The 12,627-nt window shown below is 45.2% G+C and overlaps 1 protein-coding gene across 1 annotated transcript; it reads right to left on the bottom strand.

Moving 5' to 3' along the window:
* Nucleotides 1–3,352: 3,352 nt before the first annotated feature.
* Nucleotides 3,353–11,137, bottom strand: VPS51 (VPS51 subunit of GARP complex). Its single transcript, XM_069965534.1, has 10 exons — nt 10,823–11,137; nt 9,310–9,439; nt 9,081–9,227; nt 8,699–8,918; nt 7,633–8,341; nt 7,330–7,545; nt 6,795–7,013; nt 5,330–5,451; nt 5,131–5,218; nt 3,353–3,785 (listed from the first exon to the last, which is right to left on the bottom strand). The coding sequence occupies exons 1-10, from the start codon at nt 11,075–11,077 to the stop codon at nt 3,525–3,527; spliced, it is 2,367 nt and encodes a 788-aa protein (XP_069821635.1). The 5' UTR covers nt 11,078–11,137; the 3' UTR covers nt 3,353–3,524.
* Between the last annotated feature and the right edge of the window lie 1,490 nt (nt 11,138–12,627).

Here is a 12,627-nt window from a genome sequence, read left to right as displayed (position 1 = left end):
ATGCTGTGGGGCTGCTTCTCAGCCAAGGGGCCTGGCCATCTGGTCCGCATCCATGGGAAGATGGATAGCACGGCCTACCTGAAGATTTTGGCCAAGAACCTCCGCTCCTCCATCAAGGATCTTAAGATGAGTCGTCATTTCATCTTCCAATAAGACAACAACCCAAAGCACACAGCCAAGAAAACCAAGGCCTGGTTCAAGAGGGAAAAAATCAAGGTGTTGCAGTGGCCTAATCAGTCTTCTGACCTTAACCCAATTGAAAACTTGTGGAAGGAGCTCAAGATTAAAGTCCACATGAGACACCCAAAGAACCTAGATAACTTGGAGAAGATCTGCATGGAGGAGTGGCCAAGATAACTCCAGAGACCTGTGCCGGCCTGATAAAAGACGATTATTAGCTGTAATTGCAAACAAGGGTTTTTCCACAAAATATTAAACCTAGGGGTTGAATAAGAATTGACCCACACTTTTATGTTTAAATTTTATTATAATTTAACTGAGCAACGTAACTTTTTGGTTTGTAATATTTATGCATCTGTTAATAAATCCTGCTCTTGTTTGAAGTTTGAAGGCTCTAACTTATTTGCAACTTATCAAACCTGCTAAATCTGCAGGGGGTTGAATACTACTTGTAGGCACTGAATGTGTAGGTACAAGGCACTGTCATTTCAATAAACTTTGACCCCTTCACGGCATTATCCCCTCATGACCTTAGACCACCAGGGAAGTTTAATTAGCATGAAATATTTTTTTCCCTGTTTTCAGTGGTCTAAATGTTGTGTGTCTTATAAAGCGAAAAATATGGTAGATTTCTTATCCAGCTCAGTATTCACCGTATACACTTATATGACAGTAAGTTTTACCTATTGGCAGCGGCAGATAGCCAGGTTGATATAACTTCCAATGACTGTGAAGGCAAGCAGGATATTTGTCTCACTAACAGAAAACCATCATATAATAAATTGTATATTAAAGCATAATAAGCAAATAATTGCACTGAAATGATGGTGCAGTCTCACTAACGGATGAAATACGTGATATAAATTATAAGCACAGGCAGCTGCTAGATGGACACCGTGGATATTGCTACACAAAGCCTCAATGACAGGAGGGTTTCCCAATCACATACTATACCTTAGGGTACAGGGGATGTGTGGCAATACATTGCTGAAATAGGGACAAACAAATTGCAAATTATAATGTTTAAACACTTGGGTGACAACAAGCAATTCAGTTATAATGTCCTGCCAAAAATTACAATGGACCATGCTACAGCCAGCATACAACTATATAACACGGAAACTGGAGAGAAAGGAACAGCTGCACATCCCATCTATGGCTGATACTAATGCTGCTTGGCCTATATTAAAAATCAACACCAGAGTGTCTGTATATGATTTGATGAAGCCAAAATAGCCCTGTGTACCAACGTACAGGATCTCTGGTTCACACGGGTCCCTACGCTAACTTCACACCGTGTCGGTCAGTGACCGCCACCCCCGCAAAGCGTGCACGTGCAGGGAAGGGGGGCCATGGAATGGCCCTGCAACCCCCATGTCACAGGACCAGACCCAAAAAGCCCCACCAGAACCCGGGGCCAGCACCATCGGCAGGGGAGGCTGCCCCCAAACCACACAAGTATGGATATGGTAGGTGGAGTGAGTGGTAGTAGCCCACACCACACCAAAATATGCACTGAACACAGTCTATGGTTCCTCTACTACTAGTTCGTCTTGGATACGGCTGCTGGTGAGGGTGTGCACACAACGGAGTGAAGATTCATCAACATGTGCAAGAATCAAGAAGTAGCACTCTTGTGGATCAGCTGAGCGGCTTTATTGTATCCATAGACAGCAGGGAGGGAAAGAGTTTAGGTGTGGACGCGTGCTGAATATGGTATTACACTTACCACTGCTGCTCTCACAGAGTGGGGAAGACATAAGGTACTGACATGTGAGCACAGGTATATCCTGCTAATTTTGGTCATGTGGGTCTTATAAAGAAGAGCAAGCTGTTCAGAGAGGGAGAACTGTAAAACACGGAAACTGGAGAGAAAGGAACGGCTGCACATCCCATCTATGGCTGATACTAATGCCGCTTGGCCTATATTATCATCACCAGAGTGTCTGTATATGATTTGATCAAGCCATAATAGCCCCATGTACCAACGTGCAGGTCCTCTGGTTCACACGGGTCCCTGTGCTTACATGTCAGTACCTTATGTCTTCCCCACTCTGTGAGAGCAGCAGTGGTAAGTGTAATACCATATCCATACTGGTGTAGTTTGGGGGCAGCCTCCCCCACGGGTGGTGCTGGCCGGGTTCTGGTGGGGCTTTTTCGGTCTGATCCTGTGACATAGGGGTTGCAGGGGCATTCCATGGCCCACCTTCCCTGCATGTGCACACTTTTCGGGGGCGGTGGTCACTGACCGACACGGTGTGGAGTTAGCGTAGGTACCCGTGTGAACCAGAGGACCTGCACGTTGGTACACAGGGCTATTATGGCTTGATCAAATCATATACAGACACTCTGGTGTTGATTTTTAATATAGGCCAAGCGGCATTAGTATCAGCCATAGATGGGATGTGCAGCCGTTCCTTTCTCTCCAGTTTCCGTATACCACTATATAACCTAATGTACCACAATACAGCCAGCATGTCTACACACATCATAGACAATGCTACAGCCAGTATACCACTAAATAACCCCATTTACCACAACAAATCTAGCATACCACTATATAACCTCATGTACAACCCTACAGCCAGCATACCTCCCATACCTCATGCACCACGATACAGCCATTGTGCCTTCATATAACCTCATATACCACCCTACAGCCAGCATACCTTAATATACCACTGTCATACTGACAACATACCTCCATGTAACCTAATGTACCAACATGCAGGCAGCCTACTCCCATATAACCAAGCAGCCTGTGCGGCCCTGGAGATGTGGGCACACAGCAGCCTGTGCGGCCCTGGAGATTTGGGCACCAAGCAGCCTGTGCGGCCCTGGAGATGTGAGCACCAAGCAGCCTGTGCGGCCCTGGAGATGTGGGCACAAAGCTACCTGTGCAGCCCTGTAGATGTGGGCACAAAGCAGCCTGTGCAGCCCTGGAGATGGGGGCACAAAGCAGCCTGTGCAGCCCTGGAGATGGGGGCACAAAGCAGCCTGTGGGGCCCTGGAGATGTGGGCCTAAAGCAGCCTGTGCGGCCCTGGAGATGTGGGCCCAAAGCAGCCTGTGCGGCCCTGGAGATGTGGGCACAAAGCGGCCTGTGCGGCCCTGGAGATGTGGGCACAAAGCAGCTGCAACTTCTGTTTGTCTTAAGAAGTTTCTAAAATGCACTGTGTGTTAACATTTTATTTTAAATATTGTTACATTTGAAATGTTACAATCTGCCACCTGGTGTTCACTTTGGCCATAACACTTTATTCGCAATAACAATTTATCTACAGATTACAGGATGTGTTTAAGATATATACAAAATGCACAAGGATATACAGATGCTGTCCTTCCATCAGCCCCTCTCACAAATCACCTCTATCACACTCTGTTCCATGGGGGCAGGATCTAAGCAGCGATGAGCAGCACTGCCCACAACTTCATCCAAAAGGCAATGGACAAGATTCTCATCACTGACAAAGCGCCACAGGTAGAGCTGCAGGTAGTGACAATCTACCTGTATCTGCTGGAGACCAAAGCGGCCAAATGTTCTTAGGCGCACGCACTCCAGGAATGTCTTAAGGCTGATCTTAATAATTCCTGTAAGAATTGAGACCTGAAATGACAGAAATTTATTATTAAGTAAAATCCTTAAGTGTTAAAACATGTTGCATAAAATAATACAAAACACAAGTCTTAAAGGGAAGACAGGACATCAGCTTTAAAACCACAAGGTTTAACCTCCACTCCTGGCACACAGTAAGTAAGCATAGGGGCAAAGCTGCATCAATATGTACTCCACTGACTCCACCCACCTTCCAGCTACTCCCACTTGACACACTGAGTTATAGATGCCAATCAAGTGAGAGTAGCCGATCAGAGAACAGAGGCGGTGTGACTGGAGGGGAGGGGCACCTGCTGTTACTGTATGGGCAGGGGTCAGAAAGAGGAAGCAGATATGGTGTATTAGTCCCTGCCTGTGTGATGGCAATGATTGTTTTGAGTGTAGCGGTATTCCTTGTCCCTTCTATAGCAGTATTATTAGTAATTTTGGCCTGCGTATAGGGATTTTTTATTTAATAACAGTATGGAGGTATTTTTCAGTCATTGTGTAGTAGTAACCTGTGGTCATGTTGTAGCAGTATTACTTGTCCCATGACCATGACCATGACCATGTAGCCAGCATACAAATCTCCTAGGCACAATCATAACGTTTTACTTTCCATTTCCATTGTAAGGGGCTATTCAGGCAAAACAAAAATTTGCATAAAAGGGCAATTATAAGGTTTAGCGGGATGCAAAAAACCTGCGGCTGCTTTCCTGCCGCACTCCCGATGCAAGCATGCGCCAGCTTTGCATTCTTTTAAGCAGCACAGTTGACTGCAATGCAATCAACTGCGCTGCTGGAAGAAATCCATAGCTGGATCTAACTAAAAATCCTGTCTCTGACTAAACATTATAGTTATCCTTTAAAGGCTGGAGGTTGTATAAAAACAATAAATATGAACTATCAGGGTTTTAGGCCGCTTTGACTCCATAGGAACTGACCGCTCATCCATTCAGTGACTGCACCAATCTGTACCACTGGCACTCTACTAGTAGTGTGTGACTGTTAACAGACTTAACATGCGACACACAGAGTACTTCAGAAGGTTGCCATGTTAAATGACTGGCAGCCTGCAATCAGAGGTTAGCCGGGGTGACATGTCAGATAGCCCTCTAAATCTGCACCCACTGTTGATCAGGGAATTTAGGGGTTAAATAACCAGCATCAGTAGGATTGCTGGGGGTATCTGTTGCAGATACCTATTCCCTGCCTGACATGTTTATTTATGAGAGACAGTCATGAGTTTTAAAAAGTATAAATAAAAAAAAGTAATAAATACCTCCACCAGACACACATATCAAAAAAAAAAAAAAACACAAACCGTGGGAACTGGAAAACAGAACAAATATGTTACCTTGTTAAACTGCACGGTGCTGAAGATGTCTATTCTCTCGGAAAACAACTTCTGGATGTTGCTGAGAAGGTTGGTATCAAGAGGAGCACTGATAGTAAGAAGAGGCCAGCATTAATACACAGATTGTAGCAGTAAGGACCTAAACACAAGCAATGTGCCATAGAGATGTGTAATAGGCTTGTATCACAGCTCTGCTTACCTTGGAGTGTAGCTCTGAGCATATCTCCCCTGCAACCGGGAGCTGCTATATACAGAGAAGGTGCGTTTACTGGAATCACTGCTGTGAGCTTTCCTGACCCCTTCCTCATACAAGAGGCCCACCTTAAAAAAAATTGATTATCGGTGGGTACATTGGCGAGGAGTATAGAAATTGCATCTTGCTGATTTAACAGCACTCGATAGGTACAGTTACTGACACAGCTAAAAGCATAACTGTCATTTCAGGGTCATTTTCTGAAAACATTAAATATCAACAGTACAAGCGATTTTAAGAAACTCTGTAATAGGTTTTATGTACTAAAAGAGTTTCCTTCTGTAGTGAAAAAGCAATCTCCCAGCCTCCCCACTCACATCAAATGAAGCAGGATTTCTGTCTCCATTATGTGGCTATGGAGAGGGGAGGGGCTGTTAGGAGTGACAGCACAGAGGATTTCTGCAAAGCACAACACCCTGCAATCTTCTCTCAAGTAAGTTCATAGATAAGAACTGACCTTTCTGACACCTGAATTTAGCGTTTTAGGTGCCCAGACAGTCTACAAACAGCTGACCTTCATGTCACCTCTTCCTGCTCCCTCATCTCCCTCAGCCCCTCCCCCCTTCATAGGCTTACAATGGAGAGAGCAGAGCCCGTCTTCACTGGCTTCTCTGTAATGAAGACGTGTTTGCCTGATAATGCACAGATAAGAAGTCAGGGGGGGGGAGGCTGGGAGATTGCTTCTTGAGTACAGAAGGAGGCTTTTTTGGCTGATGAAACCTATTACAGAGTTTCTTAAAATCGCTTATACTACTGATTTCTGCAATTAAAACAAACATAACAGTTACGCTTTAAGGCTATTTTTACACATATTATTTCCATTAGTCTTTTGGTCAGTCTTTTTTCAACCAAAACCAGGAGTGGTTTAAAAAGAAAAAAAAACAGGAGCTGTGCAAATCTTTCCATTATAATTTTGCCCTGTCTCAGTTCTCAGTTTGTCCTGGTTTTGGTTGAAAAAACACTGACAGAAATGCTATGTTTGAACATAGCCTAGAGGTCATCAGTTTCATGCTGCCAGAACCACAAGTCATTATGATGGTGCCAGTGGGATGTGCCTGCCCACTGGCCATGATTAATAGATCTCTCCCTATACCTAAGCAGGTCATCTTTCAGCCAAGATTGGTGAAACGGGGAGAAGTTGCTGGAGAATGCCCTGATAAACTTGTGTTTCAGGCAGTAGGAGAATGATGAAAAACTCCCTTTGAAGGAGAGGTAAGGGATCGATATTGCTAGAAAATATTATCACAGATTAGGGAGTTTCTCCCCAGACCCCCAACATAGCATAACACAAACAATCAGCTGTCAAATGATTGGCTGACATATATTCTGTATGTATGGGTGCCCTAAAATATGAATGGTACTGACACATAAAATACATTCTGCAAGTAGACTGGCAAACAGCTAAACTCACCTGCACATCAACACCAGTGATGTCTTCCACTACTCGTTTCATGACAGCTCGAACATTTCGGGGTTCAATAGTGGTCACCCAATCCCTTGTCTCAACACTTTTACGTAACATCTGAGAAATGACGAGCCCTTGAGATTTCACATACTGATTGAGGAGGGTCTGGGCTGTGGATCGCGCCAAAGAACAGAGCGTGCTCACTGGAGTTACCGGAGAGTGGTCCTAAACATATAGAAAAATTAAAAAAAATGATGAATAAAGAAAAGGTATAGCAAAGTAAGCTGAGGCTTATTCACAATAGCACTGTATACATGCTAAACATACAAAGCCAAATCCTTCTCTAATGTCTGCATCTTGTCAGTAAGCCCTTTATTGGCCTTTTCTATTTTTCTTGTTTTTGCTGTACTGTGATGGTACATGTTATCATACAGGCAGAAATGTAAGCTGAGGTATACTACAGCCTGGCCATTGAGTGCAATGGACTGATCGCCGTCTGATAGCTTTGTATATAGTGATAAATAAGGACATATATACTCACCTGTCCCAGAAACTGCTCATCTGTTAGGGTCAGTATGTAGCTAATGGTTGAAGTCTCATAGTCGAGGCAAAGGCGGGAGAGAAGCAACAGCAGCAATGGTGGGGTATTGGCTCCTTTCTCTCCGGGGGAATCACAAAACTGTCGAGCCGTCTGGCACACAGACTTGATAAAAGCTACTATCAATCCTTCTCGGACACCCTGACTACAGAACTCACCCTGGGAGGAAGAAACAAATGAAAAGTTTTATCAGAATAGAATGAGAATGTGACGACCACGTGTCCATATATTTCCACTCACACTCACCTTGAAGTATGGCTTGTCTGAGAATGCCACATCTTTAGCAGTGAAGAGATGTACCGAAGCCAGAACGGATTTTATTTGGTTTAACACTGATCCAGACAGCACCGCTAACAATTCACCAAGGGCTGGCGCCTCTTTCCCAGGCACCCTTGGAGCCGCCAAGGCTTGTCGCACATCAGTAATGCAAGCCTGGAAGAAGTCTTTTAAAGTTTGCAGGTATTGAGATAATCGCTCCTGTGCTGCCCTTACTACTATCTCTGTGCCCCTTCTATTAAAACTGCAGCCTGGTACCAACTTAGATGGTGCTTGCAGTCGCCTGTGGAATCTATCCAAAGCCCTTACTAATAGAGAGTTATCCCCTGGATTCTTCTCTTCTCGCAGACGCTTCTCCACTAATTCAAAGTAACCTTCACTCAGTTCATCCAAGAACTTGGTCAGCTTCTCCTCCGCCATCTGAGCTGTGCTTCCTGGCTCTTTGCAGAAGAGGCTTTGGTAAGATGCTGCCAGGAGACAGGCGTCACTTATAAAGCCACCACAACCCCGGTCAACAAACTCCAGAATATCACTTGCCCCTTCTAACTCAGAGAGGTGGGAGGCCAACCGGCCACGTCCATGGGCTAGGAACTCATCACACAGGAGATGAGCTGGTTCTTCCAAGCTCAAGAGGAGCTCCACACATTCAGAAAGATCTTGTGGGGAAGAGGATGGATCCCTGAGGAAAATAAAACAGAGTGATAGGATAATAGATCCGATGGCACAGAATGTATCCCGCCAACCAAACAAACTGTAAACTAACACAGCTATTTAATACAGACTCTGCCCCTTAGCAGTATGTTCACGTGACAGATTTCATGCAGACATTTCTATGAATATCCCATTCATCTGCATGGGGCTTGTAGTAATTCATGCGGTTACTGCTTAACAATCCCATTCACATATATGAAGCAAAACTTTCAGCTGCTGAGATTCCAAGCAAATAAAATTTGCAGCATGTAAATATATCATAAGAGTCATTAACAAGTTGTTTCCATCATTCGGGTAAATGCAAACAATATAGCCTGACAAATACCTGAATCTCTGGCGGAGAGTGTCTGCCAAGCCTGCCATGATGGCCTGGCAGTCGGTCTGGATGCCATGGAAGGAAGGCATGTGCTGGTACTGATGGAGTACACTGCGGGCTTTGGCGTGATAGGTCACAGCCTGGACATAAGCACCAAGCTCAATGCATTTTTTCAGACGAGCTGGAAGTTCAAACAAGAACTGCAACTTACGCAGCAAAGTATGGACACCTGGAGGATACAAAATGTGGCATGAGTAATGGCGATCCTGAGGTACAAAACCAACACATTTATAACTTACAAAATAAAAAGCCTAAAATACAACCAGACCAATACACTTAGTATGTTGCTGGTCAGAAGAAACACGTCAATAATAGAAAAGCCGTCACTCACCGCTAAGCTTTGTAATGTGCTGATGTCTCTCCTGCAGAGTACTACTGATACGGGCACTGAACTCTGTGATCACCGCCATGTTGGTGGCTAGTCCATCCATCTCATCCTCCATCTTTTTGAAGTCATTTTTCATCTTCCGGATGGTGTCTGAGGAAGAAGTCAAATAACCCTCTATTCTCTGGTGCAGCACCCTCCCATCTATAGCACAGACATCACGCATAGGACCTACCTGTTGCTGAGATGAACTTATTGTAATTCTCATACACCAGAGTCTGCATGTCACTATCCAGAGCTCGGATCTGGCGAACCATGTCGGTCTCTATGTCCATCAGCTCAGTCAAGGACTTCTCTTTCCTCAGCTGCAGAGACATTGGGAAACTACGGTATGAATAATAGATATGTAGCATAAGGTCCATTAACACACACAACAAATGGCGGCACTTGATCAGAGCAGAGGTCAGAGAACCAACACAACAGTACCCAGCACAATGCTGATGCCAGCAGAGGGGCCTGTGATAAATAATATAATGAAAAAACTATTCATTTATTTTAATGAAGTTAGAAGAACCTGCTGCCCCTTATAGCACCCACACCATCCATATAGAGCTGCTGTCTGTATCAAATTAACTGTGCCTTTCCGCATACAGGATCCGCAGTAGATTTGATATTTAAAGCAAATCTGCAGCTTCAAATGTTGGCCATCAAATCTGCTGCAGATCCTGTATGTGTGAACGCACCCTAAAGGGGTTTTCTGGCCTAATATGCAGCCTGGGGGTGCCTTCACACGTACAGGATCCGCAGCAGATTTGATGCTGTGTTCAATTATTTAGTTACATTGATATCTACACCAAATCTGCTGCGGATCCTGTAGCCTGCAGTTCAGCTCCCAGTCAAGTGGAGAGAGCTGTAGTAACCAGGCCCGGCCACAACACAATGTATGGCGCCATCTGCCTCCAACCACGTTCACTGTGCGGGTGCTGAACAGCACATTGGCAGGGAGTTGTGTTTTCCACCCGCAGGTCTATGATTGGTGGCCATCTTATTATCCCTTTAAAACAGCTGGTAAGAACCCCTGGCTGCTGTAACACAAGGCAGGATTTTTGGTAACCTCTGCTTCCCCTTTACACCCTTACCCAACCATACTGGGGGCAAGTACCCAGCCTGCCTATTCCCCCAGTAGGAGGTATACTGTGGTATAGGTTGGCCCCTGAAAAATTTAGCGATTTGTGCTTTAGGTCAGATGGTTCTTTAACAGTTTATTTTTTGCAACTAACATGGTTCTATAGCGGTCTTTTACTGAGGGGGATCACTGCATCAGGGCTTTAATAGAGGATTTGTCAAGAGGTTTAGGGGGTTATTTATACACTGGTCCTTGCTTCTATCCATATGACTGCTGCAGACAACCATTGTCCTCAGTGGTCATCTGCTATACACAGTGACATCACCGCTGAGGCCTGTGATTGGCTGCAGTAGTCATGTGATGCATGAGGGGTCAGATGACTGGGGAGATCTAATCACATGACTGGAGCTCGGCACACATGTATGACCGCCCCTCCCAGTCACTATCTATAGGATTTCCAAACTACTACTGCCGAGTGCCGGGACGTCGCTGTGTACGCCCAGTATCACAGCTCTGCCCTGACAGAGGACAGCATATTGTGCGCATGCCCCGGCCACCTGTATAACCAGACTGACAGCTGACGTCACACCTCCCTATACAGCCCGAGCTAAGGTGACATCACCTTGGTGAGGTACTGCTCCGGGTTGAAATGCACTCCATCTATATCTGTGGGGTCCAGTAACTTCTCGCTGCTTTTGCCTTCTTCGTTTATTCCATAGTACAGCTTCAGCATCCCATGAGCCCTTCTCTTCTTTCCTTCCTCATCCTCGACAACAGCGGTGGACGCCATCTTCGTTGTGTTTGCACTGCGCACGCGCGGAACCAGCCGATTCCTGCTCTGCGCAGTGGAATATGATGTAGTGCGCATGCGCGGCATAGCTTCTTTACAGCCCTGTAGTGCTGAGGGGCGGAGGGACGGTCTGGTCCTCTTCCTGACTTGTTCCTACAGGGTGGGAGTGATATTACTATTACTACACAGGCTCATAAGCAACAGTGCTTCATTACAATAATACAAGTTATAAGAGTCAAAACTTAGGCTGCACCACTGAACGCCTGTGATATTACCTGATGCACTGACTGTAAAAAAAATCCTCAAATCCTGACCTGTTGGTGGTCCCCAAGGACTGGGAACGCTGCTCTAGTGTAGTCTATCTAGGCCAGTGATTTTCAACCTTTTTTGAGCCGCGGCACACTTTTTATACTTAAAAAATCCCGGGGCACACCACCAACCAAAATGGCACAAAATGACACTAAAACAGGACATATTATACATATAGTTCACGGAGTTCACTCTTGGGGGTTTTAAATCAGCTTCTTATCACCACAAGAGCTGCTTTTTAAGCCCTCAAGAGTGACATATGCCGGGCAGAGATCCTTTCAATAAATTATTCATTTTAAAAAAGTGAAATAAAAAAGGATAACCCCCTCATATATACAATCCCATGTAACCTCATACATACAGTCCCATGTATTCCCATATAAACAGTCCCATGAAAACTCATACATACAGTCCCACGTATATGAGCACATAATTATCAGCACCATATACTGTGGTGATGTGCACTGTATAGCCACAGTATATGGTGCTGATAATTATGTGGCTCATATAACTGCAGTATAAAGGGGTACAATGAGACGTACTATGGCCATGAGGCCAGAGTACAAGTGCCCCCTGCTTTGCCCTCATACAGTAATAATGCCCCCTGCAGTATGCCCCATATAATAATAATGCCCCCTGCAGTATGCCCCCATATAATAATAATAATGCCCCCTGCAGTATGCCCCATATAATAATAATGCCCCCTGCAGTATGCCCCCATATAATAATAATGCCCCCTGCAGTATGCCCCCATATATTAATAATGCCCTCTGCAGTATGCCCCCATATATTAATAATGCCCTCTGCAGTATGCCCCCATATATTAATAATGCCCTCTGCAGTATGCCCCCATATATTAATGCCCCCTGCAGTATGCCCCATATAATAATAATGCCCCCTGCAGTATGCCCCCATATATTAATAATGCCCTCTGCAGTATGCCCCCATATATTAATAATGCCCTCTGCAGTATGCCCCCATATATTAATGCCCCCTGCAGTATGCCCCATATAATGCCCCCTGCAGTATGCCCCCATATATTAATGCCCCCTGCAGTATGCCCCATATAATGCCCCCTGCAGTATGCCCCCATTAAATGCCCCCTGCAGTATTCCCCCATATATTAATGCCCCCTGCAGTATGCCCCCATATATTAATGCCCCCTGCAGTATGCCCCCATATAATGCCCCCTGCAGTATGCCCCCATATAATGCCCCCTGCAGTATGCCCCCATATATTAATGCCCCCTGCAGTATGCCCCCATATATTAATGCCCCCTGCAGTATGCCCCCATATAATGCCCCTTGCAGTATGCCCCCATATAATGC

The sequence above is a fragment of the Dendropsophus ebraccatus genome, chromosome 4 (genome assembly GCF_027789765.1).
Source record: "Dendropsophus ebraccatus isolate aDenEbr1 chromosome 4, aDenEbr1.pat, whole genome shotgun sequence".
In the NCBI taxonomy this organism is placed as follows: Eukaryota; Metazoa; Chordata; class Amphibia; order Anura; family Hylidae; genus Dendropsophus; species Dendropsophus ebraccatus.
Note: the sequence above shows the minus strand (reverse complement) of the source record. Positions and strands in the feature narration are given on the sequence as shown.

Bases quoted from the DNA above. Each gene is read 5' to 3' on its own strand.
- VPS51 (XM_069965534.1), bottom strand. From the start codon at position 11,077: ATGCCGCGCATGCGCACTACATCATATTCCACTGCGCAGAGCAGGAAT. The intron at 9,228-9,309 runs GTAGGTCCTATG...CTTCTTCCTCAG, and splicing joins TAAGTTCATCTCAGCAACAG to ACACCATCCGGAAGATGAAA. The intron at 8,919-9,080 runs GTGAGTGACGGC...TGTATCCTCCAG, and splicing joins GCACATTACAAAGCTTAGCG to GTGTCCATACTTTGCTGCGT.